This window comes from Otolemur garnettii, unplaced genomic scaffold (genome assembly GCF_000181295.1).
Source record: "Otolemur garnettii isolate 467f Iridium unplaced genomic scaffold, OtoGar3 scaffold00019, whole genome shotgun sequence".
Lineage (NCBI taxonomy): Eukaryota > Metazoa > Chordata > Mammalia > Primates > Galagidae > Otolemur > Otolemur garnettii.
In genome coordinates, this window is record NW_003852414.1 from 16,328,870 (window position 1) to 16,353,389 (window position 24,520).

The following is a 24,520-nucleotide window of genomic DNA, read 5'->3' on the forward strand; positions in this document are numbered from 1 at the left end:
GGGCTTCACTCCACTGTCAACAATGGACAGATTATCTAGATACCCCCCACCAAAAAAAAATCAACAAAGAAGCTTGGTCTAAAACTGTATCATAGACCAAATGGATCTAACAAATATTTTTAAAATGTCACACCTACCTGCTGCAGAGTATACACTGTTCTCAAGTACATATAGAACATTCTCCTGGATTGATCACATGTTGCCCCACAAAACAAGTCTTAATAAATTTAAGCGATTATGTCAGGTATTTTTTTTGACCATAATGGTATAATACTAGAAGTCAGTAAGAACAACTTTGGGAATTTTTCAGATACATGAACATTGAACAACATGGTCTTGAATAACAAATCTGTTGGTGAAGAAATAAAAAGAATATTAAAAATATCTTTGAGAGAAACAAGAATGGAAAAACACCATGCCAAAACCTGTCAGATACAGCAAGCAAAGTTTTAAGAGAGAAGTTTATAGCAATAAATGACTACAAAAAAGAAGAAAGATTTCTAACAATCTAGTGATGCTCCTCAAGGAACTAGAAAACAAGAACAAAGTAAACCTAAAATTGGTAGAAGGAAGGATACAGTAAAGCTTAGAGCAGAAATAAAACAAGTAGAGCCTAAAAAAAACCCTCAAAAGATCAACAAAATGAAGAGCTTGTTTTTTTAAAAGATTAAAAAAAAATCATTAACCAGACTATAAAAAAGAAGGTGCAAATAAAATCAAGAGATGAAGAAGGAGACATTGCAACTGATACCACAGAAATAGAAGGAATCACATTATTATGAACTGCTCTGATAACAGAAGAGTTGGATAAATTCCTGAATATATAAAACTTACCAAGATTAAGTTATGATAAAATAGAATATCTGAACAGGTGAATAATTAATGAAAAAATTGAATCAATGAAATAAAGTCTTTCATCAAAGGAGAGACCAGGACCCAATGGCTTCACAGCTGAGTTCTGCCAAACATTTAAAGAATTAATGCCAGTTTCAGAAAACTGACAAGGAGGGAATTTTATAAGGACAGAATTACCCTGATTCTAAAAAAAGACATATAAAAGAAAACTGAAGGCCCATAACCCTGATCAACAGATGTAGAAATTCTTAACAAGATACTAGCAAACCAAATCTAACTACATGTTAAAAAGATCATCCACTGTGATCAGGTGGGATTCATCCCAGCAATGCAAAGATAGTTCAACACACAGAAGTCAGTAAGTGTTAACATAGCATGTCAACAAAAATAAAGACAAAACCATATGACCATTCAGTAGACACAGAAAAAAGTTGACAAAATTCAGCTTTCTTTCATGACGAAAACTTTGAACAAATTAGGTATGGGAGGTATGTACCTCAACACAGTAGAGACCATGTGACAAACCCACAGTTAGCACCCTACTGAAAGCTCTTCCTCTGAGATCTGAGAGGTGACGCGGATGCCGACTGTCACATTTATTCAACATGGTACTGGAAGGCCTACCTAGGACAGAGAGACAAGAAAAAGAAAAAAAAGGCATCCATGTTAGAAAGTAAGAAGTCAAATTGTCCCTCTTTTTTCAAATGTTATAATCTTATATATAGAAAGCACTAAAGACTCCACTAAAAAACTGTTAGAAGTAATAAATTCAATAAAATTGTAAGATACGTAATCAATATACAATAATCAGTAGTGTTTTTCTTAAACATTTTAAATAATATTTATGTTTTAATTATTTAAGCAATTTATTTTATGCTTGCAAAAGAATAGTGACTTTTCGAAGTGTGATTCTTAAACCAGAAACAAACTATCCCCTAAGAATTTGTTAGAAAGGCAAATGCTCAGGCTTTACCCAAAAGTATGAAATCAAAAGCTGTGGAGGTTTTTGTAGTTATCCTTCTAGAAAATTCTGATTGCGTCCTTTTGTTTGAGAAACCCTGCATTAGTAAACTTGGAACACATGAAAAAGGTAACATTTATAATCCCAAAGTCTAAAAATAACTGCTGTTAGCATTTGGAGGGTATTTCTTTCTAGTCTTTTCTGTGTTCCTGTATTTCTTCCAGTCTTTTCCTCACATTTATGTATATGCGTGTGCTTTTTCAAAACGTGCTGTAGGAATTCTAGAGCCTACTTTTCAACCTTCAGTATCATGTCATGACCATTACTCTATGTCAGTGGGTCTTACCCTGTGGGTCATGACCCCTTTGTAACAACGAAAATACATCACGGCATTAGGAAGGTTGAGAACCACTGCTCTGTGTCATTAAATTTTATTCAAAAACATTTTTAATCATATGGCTATGTATTATACCATCCTATGAGTGTTTGATGATTGGTTAAGCAACCCCTTAGATGTCTGGGTGGTTTCCAGTTGTTCAGGAGGATATACGCAACACTGAATTGAAAATTTGCATTCATAAATCATTGTAAATATCTATGATTATTTCCTCAGCATAAATTTATTACTAGGGGGGAATTACTGGGTCAAATAGCATGAACATTTTTATAGCTCTTAATATACATTGCCTAATTGCTTTTCAGAAAAAAAAAGTCCCAACTTGGATTCTAACCATCAATGTACAGAAAGTGTCTGTTCCTCGAACCCTGGCCAACTCTGGGAATTATAGTCCTTTCAGATGTGTGTCAGTTTGATAGGAGGATATTTATGAATTACAAATGAGTAGGACACACAGCTTGGTCTTAAAAACTTGAGGTTTTTCTAGTCATTGTATTGGCACACATTTCTATACCCACAACCCTAAATAGTAGACACCATCTTAGATCTTCTCTCTTAACTGTAGATGTTAAGGTTAATAATTTCTAAAGTTTATTCTTCCAGTACCATATGTCCCTCACCTGACGCAGACACTAGTAGGTTTTTTTTTTTTAGTAGGGTGTTACCGCTCTTCCAAAGGTGTGCTCTGGAATAAAAATAGCTGGGCAATCTGAGTAGGGGTGAGCCCATGTATCCTGGGCTTGGGGATTAGACTAGAGGGCCTTCTAGGAAGAGAGAAACCAAGACAGGGTGTGCATAAACTTCGTGTGTAGTTGTGTATGGTTGACTGTTTTAGATTGTAGGCTGCCTTTTTGAACACCCTGTATAAGTAGAACCTCCATAGTTGACCACCTCAATACACTGACCACCTTCTTCAGGTGACCTAGTTTTTTTTTTTTTTTTGAGACAGAGCCTCAAGCTGTCCCCCTGGGTAGAGTGCCGTGGCATTACAGCTCACAGCAACCTCCAACTCCTGGGCTCAAGCGAGTCTCTTGCCTCCGCCTCCCAAGTAGCTAGGACCACAGGCGCCCGCCACAACGCCCGGCTATTTTTTGGTTGCAGCCGTCATTGTTGTTTGGCGGGTCCGGGCTGGGGATTCGAACCCGCCACCTTAGGTGTATGTGGCTGGCGCCTTAGCCGGTTGAGCTATAGGCGCCGAGCCAGGTGACCTAGTTTTCATAGACCAGACTGTACCACATGTGCATATCAGTACAGTAGACCCAGTTCCTTATGTTGACCACCCTGTATGTTGACCAGTCTGTTACAGTCCCGTGGGTGGTCAACTTACAGAGGTTCTGTACTCAGGTTCTAACCTAAGTTGTGTTATAGATTCTACCATTTCTGTATGTAGTACCAAAAATCAATTAAGGGACACTATTATTAATATTGAATCTTTTTTTTTTAATTTCTGATTAATGTGAAGTTACAAACAATTAGGTTACAATATTGGCATTTGTTGGTTAGCATCCCTCTTGTAGACGTGAATTGTTGAAAGGGTAGTTTGAGATAGAACATTAAAAAATGTTTCATCATTAAAGAGGCAATCCTATAGTTATATGTTTAACTTAAACAGCCATGGTGAAGGTTGGTTCATGATAACTATCAATTCTATGAAAAGTAAGGATACTAAAACTTATCAGGTGAACATACATTTATTTTAGTGTGTGCTGCATTAACCAGTGACTTCTGCCTGAAATCTTCTGGGTACTTGAGACGCCCTTGGTGCTAAGATTTCCAGATTCCTATTACCTTGGAAGGGTGTCCCCAAATCAGCCCCCATGAGCCAGAGAACTTAAAGTGAAGGAGGAAAAGGAATGGCCCAGGATCCACCCCGCACCCACCCACCAAGGAACCTACCCAGCTTGTGCAGCAGACTGCTTACTGCTTAGAACTTGTTCAGTCCTCAGGGACAGTGGCTTTTTGGCACTGGGTACGAATTTCACGGAAGACAATTTTTCCATGAACTGGTGATGGGGGTGGGGGATGGTTTCAGCAGATTACGTCTTCACTGTAGACCATCAGGCATTAGACTCTCATAAGGTCCCACAACCCAGATCCTTCACATGCTCAGTATACAATAGGCTTCACAATGAGAATCTAACACTGCTGCTAATCTGACAGGAAGTGCAGCTCAAGCAGTGGTGGGATTGATGAGGAGTGGCTGTAAATACAGATGAAGCTTAGTGCCTGCCACTCACCTCCTGCTGTGTGGCCTGGTTCCTAATAGGCCGAGGAGGGCACCAGTTTATGGAACAGGTGTTAGAGACTACAGTTCTAGGAAATGAAGTCTGTGTTCTTCAGTTTTATCCCAACTCTCCTTTTGATCACAGGCCTTTGAGAATCTCATGAACAGGGACTCTTACCTCAGAAGAGCACTACCTTGCAAATTTTGCATTCAATTTCAGGAATTTAAGAATTCCTCAAAGATGCTCCCATTTTAGGCAGATTGTTTTGAGGTGTTCGCAGTTTTCACTTACAAGAATAATGAAAATAATATTTTAAATTTCCAAACTGCTTTGCAGTTTATAGAACCATTTTGTCTATGCATCTTGGCTCCTAGCCTCAATCGTATCTATTAATAATGTGACCCTCACTTGTCAGATGCTGAAGCTCAGCAGAGCACAAAGATTTGCCCAGAGTCTCTCAGTCACCACGTCGTTACTCCCTGTGCATGTGAGAGGCAAGCAGAAACAAGGTTGCCTCCCACAGGTAGAAGAATGATGGGCAAGTCCTGAATGAATGTCAGGTTTAAAACATGTGTTGTTTATTTATGGCCATATCACCTTGCAAGGTAAGGCCTCCTGGGTGGTGTGTGTTAAGGGTGTGTTAAACTCACCACTCTGTCCCTGGTTAATCATAAGTGACCGAGCCCCTCCTATGCCATGTTACTCTGAACCACAGATATCAAAGAACCGGGGGGAGCATAAGATGGAAACAATGTAAAATGCAATTTTTCTTCATTGTTATAAGGATTTCTGGGCCTCCTTACACCAGCACACACATAAATCACGTGATCCTTTTGTTGTAGCTACTTGGCAAGGTGGGTTTTTCTTCTAATCTTTTTTGTTTAAATTGTATTCTTTCCTTGACTAGATCAGAAGAGTAACAGTTGTTTTTTTTTTTTTTTTTAAAGTAGGTACCATATAGTAGCAATGCATCGCGTGAATTAAACGAGCAAAATGCCTGTTTTAAAAATGTGTTACGGGAAAGGCCAAGCTGACGGCTGCCAGAATGACAGTGTGGCCTTGCGTTCCCCGCAGGATAAATTTGAGAGCTGTCATGAGACAGCTCCGCTTATGTTGCCTTGATGATGCACAGGAAGAGAATGAACTTCAGACCTAGATTCGCAACCCGTTTAGGGCTCTGTGGGCCGGCATCTGTAAAGCAGATAGAGAGAGAATAGGCCACCAGCCTGGTCGTCACTGCCATAGAACGGTGCTGTTTTAAATTACATTATTGTCCCTTTGTACCAATTAGTATGCACCAGGTATTTTGAATTTGTTTCTGACAATTCCCGCTTTCAGTGTACTTTAATCTTTTTCATAATGAAAATAATACATACTTGGAGCAAAACGAAATCCTCAAAAGAGAAAATTAATATTTTACCCTTTGTTCTACCAGTTCAAATCCTGCCCCACCTAATTTCCCTTCTTTGGGAATGCCAAACTTAACAATTTGATATTATCCCTTCTTTTCTTTTTCACATTAAAAATGTATTCATACACATGTATAGAATTTCTTCCTTCTGTATTTTTCCAAAAATCATAAGATAACAAACTCAGTATATTCTTAATTTGATTTTAAGTGAGGGTAGACTTCTTGCCAGGTCAAGAGACTTCAACAAAATCTATTTTGGTAACTAAAGCATTTCATAGTAAAGCTGTAGACTTAATGTTCTGTTTAACACTTGGTAATAAACATTTCGGTTGTTTCCTGTGTTTACTTATTGCAAACATTTGCTATTACAGTATAAGCATCACTTTATAGGCCTAGGATCATTTTCCCTCCAGTAAAATATGTTACTAAAGAAATATGAAAGGAACATTCCAAAGTCAGCCATTTATCTATAATCACACACTTCTATAATGAGTAGCCTAGCACGTTGTAATAAGAATTGTGAGACTTGTGTGTAGAATATCTATTTCTATATGGAGCAGCCCTAAACATAGCTTTTATTTTGTATTGGAGCCATTCATGGTCACTTTCCTTGTGGGGATTCAGTGCAAAGCAGAGGTGATCTTTCAGCTGTCCTAATGTCCCATCTCTATCTCTTCATGAGCAAATCAATTACTTGGGTTTGGGCAAATGTGGTAGACTAACGACAGACTAACCCGATCGGCCGTGGTTATTTTAGTTTTACCTTGTTAGACCATGGTCTTAGATATTTATGAGCGAGCCTGGCTTTTAGAGCACATTAATTTAAAAACCTCTCTCTGGTATTATTTTAAAATTAAGAAGGAAGGGAAGGCTGCTTTGAGGACGTGAAAAATTCGCCCAGATCGCCTCAATTGCTGACGATGTGATAAATGATAGCCCGGGCCACATGTTTCAGGACTCGGAATACTCGGGAAGAATTCTTACAGTGTGATTATGGAAACAGCCAATTTCCATAAGTGTAAATGAGCATGCTTATTAATGGGCTGCAGTTTCCTGTTGCATTCAATCACGTTTATACTAGCAACAAGAATGATCGTTTTGCATGATGTAGTGTTTACTCAATTACAGTCGCACGGCAGAGCTTGCTGTACCGGAGGCTTTGGAAAGGAGCATATGTGGTCCTTTTGCAGGTAATAAAATGGAAAATCCAATTTGCAATTGCAGAATAAGCCTCTGAGTGATATATGATCTTCATAGCAGCATCGGTCAGAGGGTCACCGCTAATCACGGTGCTGCCTGGCTTCCCTAGTGGCCTGAGCCGGAGGAGTGTGCAGAGTGAGGCTGTGTCTGGGAGCCAGCCAGCGTGTCTGTAGATGCACCCCTTTCTAGCTTATTAGATCCTCTTTGTCACAGTGCTTAATCCTGCTGCCTGATCCTTGTTAGAACACCACCGGAGTACCACTCAGCCTTCTAATAAAGGGGATGGGTGAGGGCCCCTAACTCGGTGCGATGAAGCGTGCAGCGGCAGGGTGATTGCAGGCTGACTGACAGTGGGGTGAGATGCTCCCTGCATGTTATTACTTCAAAGGGAACCCACCTCCGACAGCTGACAGACGCACTCTGCTGTGGCGATGGGAACTTGTTGCTAGGCCAAGATGAGACGGGTGTCATCTTTTCACACTGTATAATGGCCAGCTTTAGTCTAATTATATTAACCCTCTTCTGAAATCGCTGCTTTCCCGGCTGGCAGCTGAGTGTGGAGAGAGCACCCAGAGACAAATCACTTGCTGGGAGGATCACAGCTCCACAGAAGCAGGTATTGTGTTATCCACCGGTGACATCCAGTTGGAGAAACAAAATGAGTGCGTCTTAGCGCACCAAGCCCCGGTTAGAACTCTGAGCAGACATGCTCCGTCTGGCTCACGCGTTTTCCATCTCTGTCTCCTGTGATAGTTCCTCCTGGAAGGTCTGCCAGGGACATTTAACATGCTTTCTGTAGCTCTTTGTTAAAAACAAAGAACACCACCAGGCAACGGGCTGTTTTGTTGCTTGCCCCACACCATAAACTCTTTTTTGGTAGGCTCACCATCCTACCAAAGGAAGCGCCTGTGAATCTGATTTAGTGGCATTGCGTGATACTAAAATGAATAAATGGGGGTGGGGGAGGGTACCCCAGCCCCCGCCCCCAAGATGTGCAGATGGATTGAAAGTCATGTGAGCGCAGACATTCCTGAGTAGCTCAGGGTCCTTCCTGTTTACCCTGACTTTCAGACATCAGGGTAAGGCTCCTTTTCCCCCGGAGGGAGTATGTCTAGCTCTGTCCCAGCGTCTCCTATGTGCTCCAGTTAGCAGACGTCATTAGCAATCCCCGATGCCTCTTCCGTCTCCACTGACAGCACCTAAATGGAGACATCACTTGGGATTGACAGATCTCTAGGGGGTTAGAGGCTTCAGACAAAAGGGCCCAGAGAACACGGCTGACCTTTCCTGGCATTATTCCCCTAGGTCCATCTTCCATGAGTGGCAATCGGGGAAGAGCATAGAACGTCAGTGCGTTATTTTCAGAGGATTACAGCTAAAAAGACTGCCAGCTTAGTAAGAAGCTGTGAATAAGTTAACAAGAGGCTGTGTACATGCCAGGGTGGATTTGTAGGTTGTCAGTAGTAGCAAGCAGACTCTTCCTCCCACAGAAATAGCACCTTTATCTCAAGTTCAAAGACGGTCCCTTAGAGCCAGCTGTGCTCACACCATACCTGTGTTTTTGAATATTGGGGCAGGCCTTGGAAGTTGCTTGAAGAAAACTCAGGGTGCAGCCTGGAGGACGAAGACAGTCTTTCCCCCTCACAGTCCTGTGTAAATCATAGCAGGGCAAATTTGGAACAGTTGAGGCTTCTCAAACCCTTTCTCTGGTCCATGTTGCTCTCATGCTGACCGAGGGCCCTGAAGATACAGCATAGTGAGGAATGCTCTGTGCTCCAAAGATAGCTAGCGCCCTCTTCTTCCAGTTCTTCTCCCTAAAGGAGAAAAGTCCTATTTCTGTGATCCTCACCTTAACCAGATGTGAAGATGACAGTGGTCCAGTTGAGTTAATTCCCGATAACATGTCTTGAGTGGTGCTTCAACAGAATAAAATCCTACCCACTAGAAATTTAGACTGTATTTCTCAGTAGGATAACGAATTCAGAGGGACAAGGAGGAAAGATATTTAGGACAGAATTGCTGCTAGCAGGGAGCTAGCTCCCCTTTGCTTAGAGGCGCCCACCACAACTTTTGGCTAGTTTTTCTATTTTTAGTAGAGGTGGGGTCTTGCTCCTGCTCAAGCTGATCTCAAACTCCTGAGCTCAAGCAATCCACCTGCCTCAGCCTCCTATCAATGTTTTCTGCTGATGTCAGTGGGCAGGGCTTAGTGGCAGGAAGATAATATGTACACATAGGTGGTTTCTTCGATGAATGTTTTAAGCAAGGCTTGTTCACCTCCAGCACCTATCGCCCAGCTTACAGGTAAATTGCTGTGTCCCGTGGTCACCGTTGCCTGGCATGTAACCCCTTCCCCTCAGTGGCCGTCCTTCTGAGAACAGTGGGCAGCGTACCATGCTGGATGTAAAACTGGACACTTCAGAAAGGCAGACTTGGTTTTAAATGGATGACTTCTCTCCACAAATGTGTCCGATACGCATATTCAGAAAACAAGGACATTGGAGTAAAAGAAATAAGAGCACGATATGGAAGAGAGGACGTGTGGAATACAGCAAACTAAATACTAAGAGGAAGTAAGAATTATAGAGAAATGTAAACAGGAAATCACTTTCATTCTTGGAAATTTGAAAACCCCCTTCCCAAGTAAAGTTAAAAACAAAAGTTGATCAAGGGCAGCCCCTTGCCAACAACATTAAGCCCAAGAAAGACATTCATCTGAGCAGGGTAGGTATCGCCTTTGGGTTTCCATTTGCCCCAGGCAGCTTTCTGATTCATGGTTGACAGAATCAAGCTCATTAATTTCCCGAGTGACTGGATATCTGACTAATAATGTTTAATCATTAGAATAAGGAAATTGACAATATTGATAATCTTGGAGAGAAATGGATCTGCTTATTTTTGTACTTAAGGCCAAAAAATTCTTAGTAGCTTTGGAAAGATCACGATGAATTACTCCATCCTAATAGTAATATGTTTTCTTTTTAAAATCTTGTAAAATTATAATGATTTTTCTTTTTCCATGGTTTTTTTTTAGACTAAGTCCATATAATAAAAAGAGGTAAGATTCAAAGTGCCTGTTCTTTTGTTTTAAGAAGAAATACTACCTCATCCTCCTCGTAAAATTCTCATTTATCATTCCTTTCCAGTGCTCAGATCAGGTAGGAAATGATTGACTTAGTGGCATATTTTCGTCCCAGAATATGTTTTCATTGTTCTGAATTATGAAAAAAATAGACAGTAGAACCTCAGAACAGGGAAAACATCTTCCTTTATTTTGGTTGTTCCTTAGGAAGACTAATTGTCGGGTGTCTATGTTTGAACAGCTCTGGACTGTGGACCAGAAGTCTGAAAAGGGTCTTCCTTGGTAGGCATTTTGGGGAAAGGCCTCACGGATAGCACTGCTCTTTCCCTGCCTCCTGCCTTCATGGGGGAGCACGTTCTACGAGGCTCTTTCCCACATTGGGTTTTCCATTTTTAAATAAACAAAAAAGAAAAAATTAGATTGAACTGATCAGTAACCGACGTTATCCAGATGAGGGGATGCTTGCTGCTTTCTGTAGCTCATCCTGATTGATCAGCCTTGACATGTAACCTGGTAGCTTCACCAGACACTGAAGATCTGGGGTCAGGTTCAATTCCCCATGCTGATGTTTTTTTTGGAGATATTGGTTAATTTTCCTGAGTTTCCATTTCTTCACTTATTTAGTAATGGGCATAACTGACCTTAGAGAATGCTGGAGAATTAAATGAGGAAATGATTTTCTTCTTTGTTTGGTCTTACTAAAATTCTAATTTTGTTACACGGGTGCCTTGTCTAATACTTAAGTCAGGTCTCTTGGTGTGCCTGTCACAGAACAGTTTCCCAGTATCCCAGAGGTAAGTTTTTAACCCATCAGCCCCTCTCGCGCTCTCCCCTCTTCCTTGATTTCTCGTGTCCTCAGTACCACTTTATGCCTATTCATACCCATCTCTTAGCTCTCAGTTAGTAATGAGAACATGGTGTTTTGTTTTCCATTCCTGAGATACTTTACCTAGGATTATGGTCTCCAGTTCCATGCAAGTTGCTGCAAATGACAGTATTTCATTCTTTTTTATGGCTGAGTAGTACTCCATAGTATGTGTGTGGATGTATATATCTATGTTTTTCTTTATCCACTCCTAAATTAATAGGCACTTAGGCTGATTTTGTATCCTTGCAGTTGAGAATTACACCATGACAAACATCCAAGTGTAGGTGGGGTTTTTTTATACAATTACTACTTTTCCTCTGGGTAGATACCCAGCAAGTGGGATTGCTGGATTGAATAATAGGTCTACATATTTTCCTTTGAGAAACCTCCATACTGTTTTCCATAGGGGTTGTACTAATTTTTGGTTGCACCAAGAGTGTATAAGCATTTCTGTCTGCATCCATGCCAACATTAGTGTTTTTGACTTTTAAGAATGGCCATTCTGATAAGGATAAGGTTGTATGTCATTGTAGTTTTAATTTGCATTTCCCTGATGGTTAATGATGTTGAGTATTTTTTCATGATTGTTAACCATTTGTCTGTCTTCTTTCAAAAGACTTCTGTTCATGTCTTTTGCCCACTTTTTGATGGGGTTTGTTTTTCTTGCTCATTTGTTTGATTTCTTTGTATATTGTGGATATGAGTCCTTTGTTGGATATACATAGAGTTTGCGACTATATTCTCCCATCCTGTAGGTTGTTCGCGTTATCGCTCATTCCCTTTGTAGTGTGAAGCTTTTAATCTAATTAAGTCCCGTACATTTATTTTTGTTGTTGTTGCATTTGCATTTGGAGTCTTAGCCATGAATTCTTTGCCCAGGCTGATGTCTAGAAGAGCTTTTTGTACCTCTTCTGTTGTATTCATGGCTTCATGGCTCACACTTAAGTCTTGTCTCCACCTTCAGTTAATTTTTGCAAGATTCAGGGATCCCACTTCATTCTTTGGTGCGTGGCCATCTCACTTTTCCCCTCACCCTTTATGAATAGGGCTTCCTCTTTCTAGCATATGTTGTTGCCTGCTTTGTTGAAGATCAGCTGGACGTAGGTAGATGGTTTTGTTTCTGAGTTCTCTATTCTGTTCCACTGGTCCATGTCTGTACTTTGGGTATGAAGGCCTTGTACTATAATTTGAAGTCAGGTAATATGATGGTCTCCAAATTTTTTTCTTTTTGCTTAAGATTGCTTTGATGTTCTGGCTCATCTGGTTCCAAGTGAAGTTTAGGATTACTTTTTCTAAATCTGTGAAATAGGATGCCAGTATTTTGATGGAGATTGTGTTGAATCGATAAGTCGCTTTGGGCAGTATGGACATCTTAACAATGCCATGTCTGTCTATCCCTGAGCAGGGGATGTTTTTCCATTTGTTTGTGACATTTTCAGTTTCTTTCCTCAGCTTTTGTAGTTCTCCGGTGGAGTCTTTCACCTTGTTCATTAGTTTATTAAGTATTTTGTTTGCAGCTACTATAAATGGTACTGAGTCTTTGATTTGACTCACCACTGAACTATTATTGGTATATAGTAATAGAAATGCTACTGGTGTTTTGTACATTGATTTTATTACCTGAGACTTTGCTGAAATCGCTTATCCGTTTCAGGAGTCTTCTGGTAGAATTCTTAGGGCTTGCTACATACAAGATCATGTATATCATCAGCAGAGTTAATTTGACCTCTGCTTTCCCAATTTGGGAGCCTTTATTTTTTTCTTTTGCCTGATTGATCTGGCTGTGACTTCCAATACCGTGTTGAACAGAAGTGGTGACAGTGGGCACCTTTGTCTTGTTCCAGTCCTTAGAGGGAAGGTTTTCAGCTTTTTCCTGTTCAGGTTTGTCACATACACCTTTTATAATTGTGAGGTATGTTCCTTCTGCACCTTGTTTGTTGAGGCTTTTTGTCATGAAAGGATGCTAGATTTTATCGAATGCTTTTTGTGCATGTGTTAAGAAATTTATGCTCTGTTTACGTGGTGAATCATATGTTTTGATTTGCCTATGTTAAACCCATCCTTGCTTCCTGCACTGAAACCCCTGTGATCATCGTACAGTATGTTTTTGATGTGCTGTTGAATTTTGTGTGCTAGTATTTTGTTGAAGATTTTTGCATCTATGTTTATTATAAGTGATATTGGTCGGTAATTGTTCTTTTTTGTCATGTCCTTTCCTGGCTTTGGTATCAAGGTGACACTGGCTTCATAGAATATGTTTGGGAGGATTTTCTCCTCGATGTTATGAAATAGTTTCTGTAGGATAAATACCAGTTCTTTGTAGGTCTAGTAGAACTCTCCTCTGAACCTGTTTTGTCTGGGAACTTTTTTGGTTGGGAGATTTTTTTATTACTGCATCAATCTCACCGCTCATTACTAATCTGTTCAAGATTTCTTTTTCTTCCTGATTCAGGCTTAGGAGATTGTTCATTTCCAGGAATTCGCCCATTTCCTCTAGGCTTTCTGATTTGTGTAAAGGTTTTGTAGTACACACAGAGAACATTTGGGTTTCTGCAGTATCCCTTGTAATGTCTGCTTTTTCATTTCTGATTGAACTTATATGAATCCTTTCTCTGTGTTTTCTGGTTAAACGGGCTGACGGTCTACCATTTTGTTTATCTTTTCAAAGAACCAACTTTTTGTTTCATTGATTCTTTGTATGTGTTTGTGGTTTACAATTCATTTGATTCTACTCTGAGCGTTGTTATTTCTTTTATCTATTGACTTTGTATTTGGTTTGTTTTTCCTTCTTTATTTCCTTGGGATGTAACATTAGGTTGTTAATTTGTGGTCTTTCAGTCTCTTTGATGTAGATGATAAAGGCTCTGAAATTCCCTTTACTGGACTGCTTTCTCTGTATCCAATAGAGTTTGAAAGCTTGTATCTACCGTGTCACTCTGTTCAGTGAATATTTTGATTCTATCTTGAATTCATCAGTTACCCAATGATTATTCAGCAATCAGTTCCTTTAATTTCCATGAGTTTATGTAGATTTGGGTGTTTCTCCTAAAATTGATGTCTTATTTTATTCCACTGTGGGCTAAGATACATGGTATGATTTCAGTATTTTTTTAATTTATTGAGACTTGTTTTGTGGTCTAAGGTATGACCAATCTTTTCCATGGACTGATGAGAAGAATACGTATTCAGTAGTTTGGAATAGAATAGTCTAACTGTCTCTTAGATCCATTTGTTTTAGAGTCCTGTTTAAGTGCAATTGGTTTTTTTTTTTTTTCATTTTCTGCTTTGATATTCTGTCCAGTTCTGTCGGTGGAATATTGAAATCTGCAGGAATTAAGATGGTAAGGTTCCACTTTTTCACTTAAGTCTGGAAGAATTTTCTTTATGAAACTGGGAGTCTGGTGTTAGGTCATGTATATATTTAGGATTGTTATGTCTTCTTGTTTAACTTCTCTCTTCACTGTTCCATAATGACCATTTGGCGGTGTTTTTTTTTTTTTTTTTTAACATTTTTGATTTAAAGTCTATTTTATCTGATACTAGAATGACTACACCTGCTTGCTCATGGTGTCCATTTGCTTGAAATATTTTTTGCATCCTTTTACCATGAATCTGTGCGTGTGTGTGTGTGTCCTTGTGATTTAGATGTGTTTCCTGGAGACATCAAATACTGGGGTTGTGCTTTTTCTTCCATTCAGCCACTCTGTGTCTTTTAAGTGGGGTATTCAGACCGTTTATGTCGAGTGTTAGCATTGATACGTGGGCCGCTTTTCTTGTTCATCATGTTGATGATGTGTTATTGTTTTCCCTCTTGTGCTATTGTTAGAGCTGTGAGCTGTAACTTGTGGATGTCTTTACACTGGTAGGTATCTATTGTGCTGTTTCACGTACAATGCACTTTTGAGCATTTCCTATGTGGCTGGTCTAGTCGTCACAGATTCCCTTAGTACTTGCTTGTCTGGAAAAGTCTTCGTTTCACCATCATTTAGGCAACTTAATTTTTCAGTACACACAATTCCTGGCTGGCAGGTGTTTAGGAAAATTAAAAATGGTGCCCCAATCTCTTCAGGCTTGTAAGGAAGGTCTCCACGGTTACTTTAATGGGTTTTCCTTTGTAGTTTAGTTGTTGCTTTCATCTTGTGGCTTGTAGAGTTTTCTCCTGTATTTTGACTCCAGCTAGGGTTGTGACTATGTGTCTTGGCAGTATAATATTTGCTGTGAATCTTCTTGTTGTTTAGTGACCATCTTGTATTTGGATGTTTGAATCCCTGGCGTTACCAGGGAAGTTCTTCTCAATAATTCCCTCAAAGAGGTTTTCCATGCTTTGCGCTTTTTTTTTTTTTTTTTTTTTTAGCCCTTCAGGATACCTGTAATTTATATATTGGCTTACTTCATGTCATTCCATATTTCTTTGAGTGGTTGGTTATTCTTTTTTCTCTACCTTTGACTAACTGGGTTAGTTTGAAAGTGTTTTCTTGAGGCTCTGAGATTATTTCCTCTGCTACATTGTGCCTGTTATTGAAGCTTTCTGTTGTATTTTGTCGTTCTCTAAATGACTCTTACTTCTTTCTGTTCTTTTATATTTTTTATGTTACATATCTCTTTAGTGACTTTTTCAAATTTTTCATTTACATCTTGAATTTTTTTTTGTTTGTTTTTTTGGTTTCTTTGTGTTGATTTCCAACTTTCTCTTAGATTTCATTCATTTTATTTATTGTCCCTATTCTGATTTCCATTTCTGATATTTCAACAATTTCCTTTTGGTTGGGATTTATTGCTATGGATCTATTGTGATTCTTTGGGGGTATTAAACTAGCTTGATTTATCATGTTTTCATGTATATGTGTGCGCGCACTGGTTTCTTCTTACTTGAAACCTCTTCTCAGCTCAGGGCAGATAGGTTTGCAGCACACCTGTTAGCTTTGGTTGGAGGTTCTTCTACTTAGTGAGAATGAGAAGTTCCTACCTAGTGGCTTTTGTGTCATATTTGGGAGAATTTGACCTGTTGGGAGAAGGATTTATGCATTGAGACCCCGTAACACAGATATTTTCCTGTGTCATCTTGATTTTGTGTAGTTTTCACATTCTGAGTTGGTGCTGGGAGATATTTGTTTGAAGTGGTGAGTTGGTCCACAGGCCTCTGTCAAACCCTCAGGAAGGAGCAAGTCCCTCTACCCAGAAGCTGGTGGCATTACCTTATCTAGCACCTATGCAGATTGCAAGACCTTGGCACATGCCTGGGCCTATTACAGAACTTCATTTGGGATCAAAGGACCTTGGCAGATGACTAGGTGTGTCATGGAACTTTGGCCAGTGACAAGGTACATTGGTCCCTAGGCCACTGCTGGAAGCTCAGACAGAGGTCTGGATGAGTCCCTCTCCACCAAGGTGGGAATTGCAAGAGATTGCCCAGGTCTCTCCACAGGTAGCAGTAGCTGTTTGGTGAGGTTAGCTAAGCAGCGGCCACAGGTCTCAGGGCTGCAGAAATTCACTTTACTCAGGTTTTGGTGTAATGGCAGTATGCCATTGGAGGGAAGTTGTTGTTAGCAGGTCCATGGTGGAGAACTGGACCACAGGCTGTGTTACCTGGTGCTGGTAACACCAGCCAGTGTGTGGGGCTAGAAGGCTTGTTCCTCTGTTCAGCACTCCGAGTCATGGGGCTGTGGCCTGCTGGCCAGCACGCAACACCAGAAAGAATGGCCCAGTGCACCATGTGTGGGTCTGTAGGTTCGCAGTGAGGTGGATCTCTGCTCAGTGCCTGGGTCCACAGGAGTATGGTGCTCAACAGAGTGGTACTCTGTGTACATGGAGCTGCCGGGGGTGGAGGCTCTTGGTGTCCAGTTATGGGCATGTGAAACCAATCCCTGTATAGACCAAGAGTTTAGAACCTGAGAGCTCAGAGTAGCATCAGCTGCAGCAATCTGGAACCCAAGGCCAGCAGATCCTTTCTGAGCCTACCTTCTGATACAGCTTCCTTATACGGTCTCTAAGCAGTGCTCTGATAAGCATGGAGGCCTGCAGTGGTGGGGAGACGCCCACACACAGCTCAAGTCACAACGTCCCTGTGGGAGTGTGTGACCCTGAGCTTTCTTCTTTATCCCTTCCCCAAGTGTAGGGGTCACCCCCAGGTACCTTCCAGATTTAGCAAGTAGGAGTGCCTGTCCCCATATCCTTCACTCTTGAGCATCTCCTGTTGGTTCTCTGATGATCTCCAGTGCTCTGGAGAGGGTCCGTCTGTAGGTGGGCATCTACCTGCAATTTTCCATCTTCTAGAGAGTGGCTTGTGCAGGCTACTTCTTGTCCACCATGTGGTCCCCACCAAGGAAATGATTTTAAAAGTTAATTTGTAAACTGATTAGAGCTAAGCAAATGTAAGTCCCTATCATTACCATGTCAATGAGATTCATTTAGTGCTGATGCTGAGATGTGCTTGTGTTGCTTGAGTAGTACAATAATAATTTTACTTGGGTAATATTCTTGTCTTTCTGCATATTCTGCTGTGGTTGATAGAAAAAGTGATGTTGATCAGATTGGGCTTAGATCAAATAAGACAAGCAGTGGTGCACATCGACATCCTCAGGATAGGATTTCAGGGGGATTTCATGTTATTACTTCTCTTAATCTTGAACAAGTCATTTTTAGCCTCCATAACAAATACCTAGAAAAATCCTTCCAGGTTCACTTCCTGACATCTACTTTTTCTCTCCATCCTTTTTTCTTCCTTCCTTTGTTCTTAATTTCATGGGCCAGAGTACTGTCACTAACCTTGCTTGTGGACCAGTGATGACTTGGGCAAAGAAATTTTTTAAAAATCTGATGACCCACAAGGTACTTAGGGTTGTGCTGTGGTAACTAAGCAGGACTTCTAGACCCATTCTGTGTTGGATGCAATGACCTTCACTTTTTTTTTTCCTTCATCTTTTCAGGAAACTTGGATTTAACTGGTCAGAAACAAGTATTCAAAGCAGAGAACAATCCCTGGGTTACCCCGATTGCTGATCAGTTCCAGCTTGGTGTGTCCCATGTTTTTGAATACATCCGTTCTGAGACATACAAGTAGTAAGTAAATTGCTTTTCTAAAATAGTAGACTGTGATTTGATGGTATTTTAATGACTCCTGTTTTTAAAAACTGATCATGTGGCATCCTTTTGGTGGCATTTAACACATAGACCTAAAAATATTCTGTTAAGAACCACATGTGGTAATCACCTCTATTATTGGTAGATAATTTTTAATTGACATTTTCAAGAGACTTTTAACCAATTTTGTTGAGAGAATTTTTGAGATATTAAATTGTTTGAATATTCATGGCACTAAGGAAATTTACCAGACGCATTCAGATCAGAACATATTTCTTTTCCTTCTGTGAATGCAAAGAATTACAAGCATTCTGAACAAAATTGTTAAGCAGTTTATTTATAAAATCAATAGAGAGTACTAGGAAAGCATCATTCTATTATTTAGAAGCTTTTTCTCCAGTGAGATGATAATCTTTCTAAGAGGTAAGGCAGTGTGGAGGAGGAGGAATCAGCGGCTTAAAGTCACAGCATCAGAATACCCCAAGTACTCAGGCAGGTTAACAGCACCTGTGGGAGAGCACCCCTAAACCTACCTATTCCTGCCTTTGTTTCTCAGTGTTTTGGATGTGGGAGGAATTCCACCACCCCATCTGCTGCTCTTGTATCTCCTGTCATTGTTTCCCTGTGTTATCTAAGCTTTCTCAGCTCTCAAACTGTCATTTATCTCAATGCTTAACTGACTCCAGAAGCTAAAACGCAGTGTAGTTTTAAGCATCTACTAAAAAGATTTGAAAACATCCATAGTCAGATTTAATTTGTTTTTGTGTCTGCCACCCACTTTTAAGTATTTTACATCCAAACTATTAGAGAAAAAGTAGAGAGGATGATTGAAGGTCACAGTCACATTCATTCATTCATTCATTTATTATCAGAAAAAATGCCCAAAACTTACTATAGTCTTCACTGAATCTGTGCTGGGCCAGTGTGTCCAGAATGACAGAAAGGACAGAAGTTCTACCCAGAAGTGGCCAGTTGGGGTTCCATAGTGTTCCTGCCTGAGCACCGTGCTCAGATGTTTGGGGCTTGCTGTGGTTGTATTTCCATCTGGTGGAATCACAGGGAAAATAAACCGTGAACAATGGCCTGGAAACTCAGTACACCAAAATTGCCAAATGATACCATATCTGCAAAAGCAGCTTAACCCATGGCTAAGATTTCATACAAAAGCAGCTTAACCCATGGCTAAGATTTCATACAAAAGCAGCTTAACCCATGGCTAAGATTTCTTTTTTGGACAATACAATGTAAATCTTAATACTTAAGGGCAGCACCTGTGGCTCAAAAGTGTAGGGCACTGGCTCCATACACTGGAGGTGGTGGGTTCAAACCCAGCCCTGGCCAAAAAAAAAAAAAGACTTAACTCCAAGGCCTGGCATGGTGTCTCACTGCTGTAATTCTGTAAACTCTGGGAGGCCATGGCAGGTGGATTGCTTCAGCTCAGGAGTTTGAGATCACCCTGAGCAAAGTGAGATCCCATGTCTACCAAACATAGAAATACTAGTTGGGTGTTGTGGCGGGCACTTGTAGTCCCAGCTACTCAGGAAGCTGAGACAAGAGGATCAGTTGAGCCCTAGAGTTTGAGGTTGCTGTGAGCTAAAACACCATAGCACTCTACCCAGGGGTACAGAATGAGATTCTGTCTCAAAAAAACAAACAAATAAACAAACAAAAGGGTGGCACCTGTGGTTGAGTGAGTAGGGTGCCGGGTGCTGGCCCCATATACCGAGGGTGGTGGGTTCAAACCCAGCCCTGGCCAAAAAAAAAAAAAAAAAAAAATAGCTGGGCGTTGTGGTGGATACCTGTAGTTCCAGCTACTTGGGAGGCTGAGGCAAGAGAATCGCCTAAGCCCAAGAGCTGGAAGTTGCCGTGAGCTGTGATGCCATGGTATTCTACCCAGGGCAACAAAGTGAGACTCTGTCTCTGGAAAAAAAAAAAAAAAAGACTTCAGGATAAAATAAGTATAAGATGTGTGTTATTACTTCATAAGCCATATAGATATGTACAATTATCACAGATCCCATCGTGTTTTTTTTAAAATTTGAATATAGCTCACCCTTGGAAATTAGTTAATTTTGAAAATGTGTGAAAATATAATTGCAAATTAGCAGATCATTGTTTACTCTGTTTCTTTTAAGTTCTTAATCATTGCCATTGTGAGTTTTAGGTAGGGTAGGGCTCTAATTAATTTTTAGTAAATGGGAAACTGTTCAGAGCCTGGTTTGTGGGGTATCTTGTAAAAAATCATTCTGTCTATGATACCAGACAGCAAAATACATGAGCAAGCTCCTAGCCATCCAGAATGGAAGGAAATTCTATTTAGTATTCTGGTTAACATTTTTTTTTAATTTACTATCAACAAATTTATAATTTACAGAGCATTCAAATACATTGATTATGAAAGTACTTCTAATTTTAATTTTTTATTTTAAAAGATTAAGCTGTCAGTTTATGGATTTTATATTGCCTCAGAGTCATAATTAGGCACTTAATCACTATGATCCACTATTTCTAAGTATTTCTGTTTATTTGAACATGAGTAGGATTCTGCATAAGCAAGAGGTTTGTTGCTTTAGTTGAGTTAATTGATAGGTTATTTGAAGGGGAATAACACATGGCACGATATTTCAATCAGTAACATATTTGAGATGTATATCCATATTCCTGTGTCTATTATTAGCATCCTTGGGGGGAGGATTTGGAGAAATCTAGGCAATTTGTCTGCTTGTTTGCTTTTTCTGCTTGATTTCTTTGCGGAGCACTGGATTACCTTTTATCCAGTTAAATCAAAATTAAAAGGCATGAGTAACTAACTATAAAAGAGCCATTGTTCTCTTTCTAGGGTTACTAGCTGGGACCTCAGTAGCTCTGTTTGGGGTGTCTACGTGAGCCTCTGCAGAGAGGACACACTTGACATAGATCCCTTTAAGTTAGGGACCCATTATGAGTTCTTCTCCCCTTCTCTCTTCCTTGGGGAAGAGAAGAGTGTTGATTATTTGGTATATTTCAGTTTTTCTGTTCTTCTCTCATTCTCCCTCAGTGCCTAGCTAGCATTACTCCTTTATCAAACATCCTAGCCAAAATACAGATTACTAGCCAAGGCATAAGTCACATTTTTAGTCTTTAAAAGAATAAAAAGCCTGTACAAAAATGCCACCTTTGTGTTTCATCAGATTAAGATACACTGATTTTTGACATTCAGCGTCCTCCTTCCTGTATGTGAATTCATCTATAATGTATTGGTATATCCTCAAGTAATTAGAACCCATTTTATTCTTTGTTTTAAGCAGCCATTTCACAATAAATGGATTTTTAATATCTTAACTATCTGAAAAAAAAATCCTAATTAACAGGTACTTGGCTATTTTTTTTAATAAGTTTTACATGTGGCAGCCTTCAGAGAGGGCGATTTATTTATGATACTGTCATTTTTATTAAAAAGCAAATTTCATATTTAGTGCCTTAGTTTTAGATCCTCTATTCTAAAACCTATAGTTCCTAGTTGTCACCTATTTGTTTCTTTTTAGTTAAGCCACATACATCCCATTCGATTAAAAAAAAATAACCCTTATACATTTATGTTTGTCTGTGTGGTGTGTGTTAACCTATCTTTAAACTACCATAAAAGCATGATTTTGTTTTGGCACTTAAAGCACCAGCAAACCTCCTCCTTTCCTTCCAATCAATTAACCTGTTACCTAGACGAGAGCAGCAAAGAACTGAAGAACTTACCGGGATGTTTTCATTCACATGTGTGGTTGACCTTCACAGTGACCTGCCTGTTTTAAGCACATCCTTGAGGCCTTCTGAATCTAGCGCAGAGAAGATGAATTATCTGATTTACAGGCTCTAATGGACTTCAAGAGCAGACATGGATGCTTGAAAGAAAACAGTGAACTCAGTGTGTAGGAAGAACAAAAATAACTTGGAGATGACGTAGCTGGATGAAGATGTGGACTTGCTCACTTAAGCAGGAGGTGGTGTGGGTAGGTGTGGCGGGTAGGGTGTGGATCCGCAGAGATTGCTCTCTGGAGTTGATACATTTGGGGGCATTAATCACATCCTCATCATTTCTCAAGTGGAGACGGCCCTTCATTCCTCTATGGCACTTTCCACCAGGGGAACATACTGGCTGGTGTCATTACATTGCCTGTTATAAGTTATTCCCTCTGTTAAAGTAACATAATCTGCTTGGTTGGGTTGTTGAAGATCACATCCTACACAGCGCTTTGGCATTTTCAGACTGTTGTTGAGTTACACATTGTCCTTTTAACTCTGTGTCATGATGGCTGTCTCCGTCTTTGACTTTCTTTGTTTCTGTGAAGCAGAATTTGATGGGATAGTCACCGCTTGCCTAGGTTTCCAAAAGGTAGAGCCCCTTTCCCCCCCCAGGAGAGGCAATCAAATGGAAGTGAGGACCCTTGACGAGATTCTTTGTGAAAGGGGGTAAGTCACGCTTTGCACATTTCCATCAAGGAAGGAGGATAGCCTTCCACAAGCCATTTTAACAGCTGACAAGTTAACGCTCATCAACAAGTTAACAAAAGAAGAGATTTGACAAATGTTAGGCTGAAAATATGTGGGTTAAAAGAGGCATTTGGCAAACAGGCATTGTCACGAAGGCTGCAATTTGCAAAGCTTGGTAATGCTAAAGCTTCCTTCCCAGCGCAGCAGAGCCCAAAAGGTGCACCCCGATGTGCTTTATCTCCCTCAGGAAAGGTGCCCTCCTGGCACATGTTTTTTTGTGTTTTGTTTTTTAATCTTAAATGAAGACTGGCCATACTGTTAATACATGTTGGTTAATAGTAACCATTTTAACTAAGCAATGTTTGGAAATGATAAACAACAATGAGAAAAGATGCTGAGGCGTTCTCTTCACCAGAAATCTAGCAACATCAGTCATCCTCTTGGATTTGCAAGGATGAGTTGTTTCATCTGCCAGTTAACGTCCTCAAGTTGTTTTACTTGTAGAGTTAAGACTAATTAATGTGTTTTTTTTTCCCTTCTGTACTGTGAACAAACCTATTACAGATTGTAATGGACATAAATGGGCTTTATTAAAGAGCTCCCATAGCCTCTGATGACTGTCGAGTCAGCCACCTAGAAATTCTTTAGATAACTTCACCTGTGTATCTGGTTCACCAAAGACCAGAGCATTTCACACCTAACAGGGAGGCCCATTCACTTTAAGACAGCCCTTTACAGAAGGAAATCACATCTGATGAAGACTCTAGAAAACTTATTTATTTTCCAGTGAGATATAAATGGACAAACAAAACTAGCAGATGGTTTTATAAATATCTTCAGAAAGACAGAGAAGAGGGTTAAACTTCCAAGACCTTTCCAGCAGTTAGTAAATTTTCCACAGTGACAATCGGTATGCAAAACAGTGTATACTTTTCTTTTTCATTACTGTATCTGAAAATAGCTCAAAATAAGCCACAAACATTAGTTCTGTAGAGTAGACATGCAAATGAAAAGCCATTTTTTCCCCCTAAAGCTTTTGACATAAAGATTGTTTTATTCCTAAAAGTTGACTCTATTTTCTGTCCCTGCTGATTTATATTTTCTCGGTAGCTGCTACATGGTATATTATGGTTCCCTTTACAGCTACTAAATGTATTATCACATTTTCTTCATCATATAAACGAGGATTCAAACTTTTGACATCTCTGGACCTATTTTGCATGAAACTATGTTGCATTCAACCCATATTGCTAAAAAGTATCGAAGAGAAAAAGGAAACCCATATAACCTTGTATCCCGTCTCCTCTTTGATGTTCTCTGTAAATGGTAAAGTTGCCAGGCGGTGCCTGTAGTTCAGAGGAGGAGGGCGCTAGCCCCGTATGCCCAAGGTAGTGGGTTCAAACCCAGCCCTGGCCAAAAACTGCAGGAAAAAAAAATATGGTAAAGTTACCTAGCAGGCCTTTCTCCAGTTAGTAAGACTGTTAGAAAAAGAGTTGAACAAGTTTATCCCTAGGAGTGAATGTAAGTCAGGTTGTAAGATCAACTGTTGATCTGTGACTTAATTTCTCACCTGTTTAACTCAGGCCCAGGGCAGATTTGAACTCACCACCCCTAGTCTGCAGGACCAGTGCTCTAACTACAGAGCTGTGGGGTCCAGCTTCACCTGTTCATGTATGTGATCATGAGCTATTAATTATCCTGCTTAAAAACACCTCTCTCTTTAAGGTGACAGGAGGAACATAGACTATTTGAGGAAAAATATGTAACAGTTTTCTTTCATTTCCAAGTTTTTTGATAGGTCACAGAATATATTTTTCATTTTAGAGAACTTTTTCTTTCCTGCCTTGTAACTTGGTTAACAGTATTACTCAGTGTACTTCACCAGTGATTAGTATATTTTCCTTTTTTGCATTTCCATAATTCATTTGGTATGGGAAGTGTTTGCAGCCTCGGAAGCTTTTTTTTTTTTTTTTTTTTTTT

The 24,520-nt window shown here is 39.9% G+C and overlaps 1 protein-coding gene across 3 annotated transcripts in view; it reads left to right on the top strand.

The window, feature by feature from the left end:
* RSU1 (Ras suppressor protein 1) overlaps window positions 1-24,520 on the top strand; it is a 269,357-nt gene that overhangs the window by 83,510 nt on the left and 161,327 nt on the right. For all 3 annotated transcript variants that reach the window (XM_023511371.1, XM_003786787.3, XM_023511370.1), the window contains one exon: window positions 17,923-18,055. In XM_023511371.1, coding sequence (XP_023367139.1) covers window positions 17,923-18,055 — 133 coding nt within the window. The remainder of the gene's footprint in view (window positions 1-17,922; window positions 18,056-24,520) is intronic.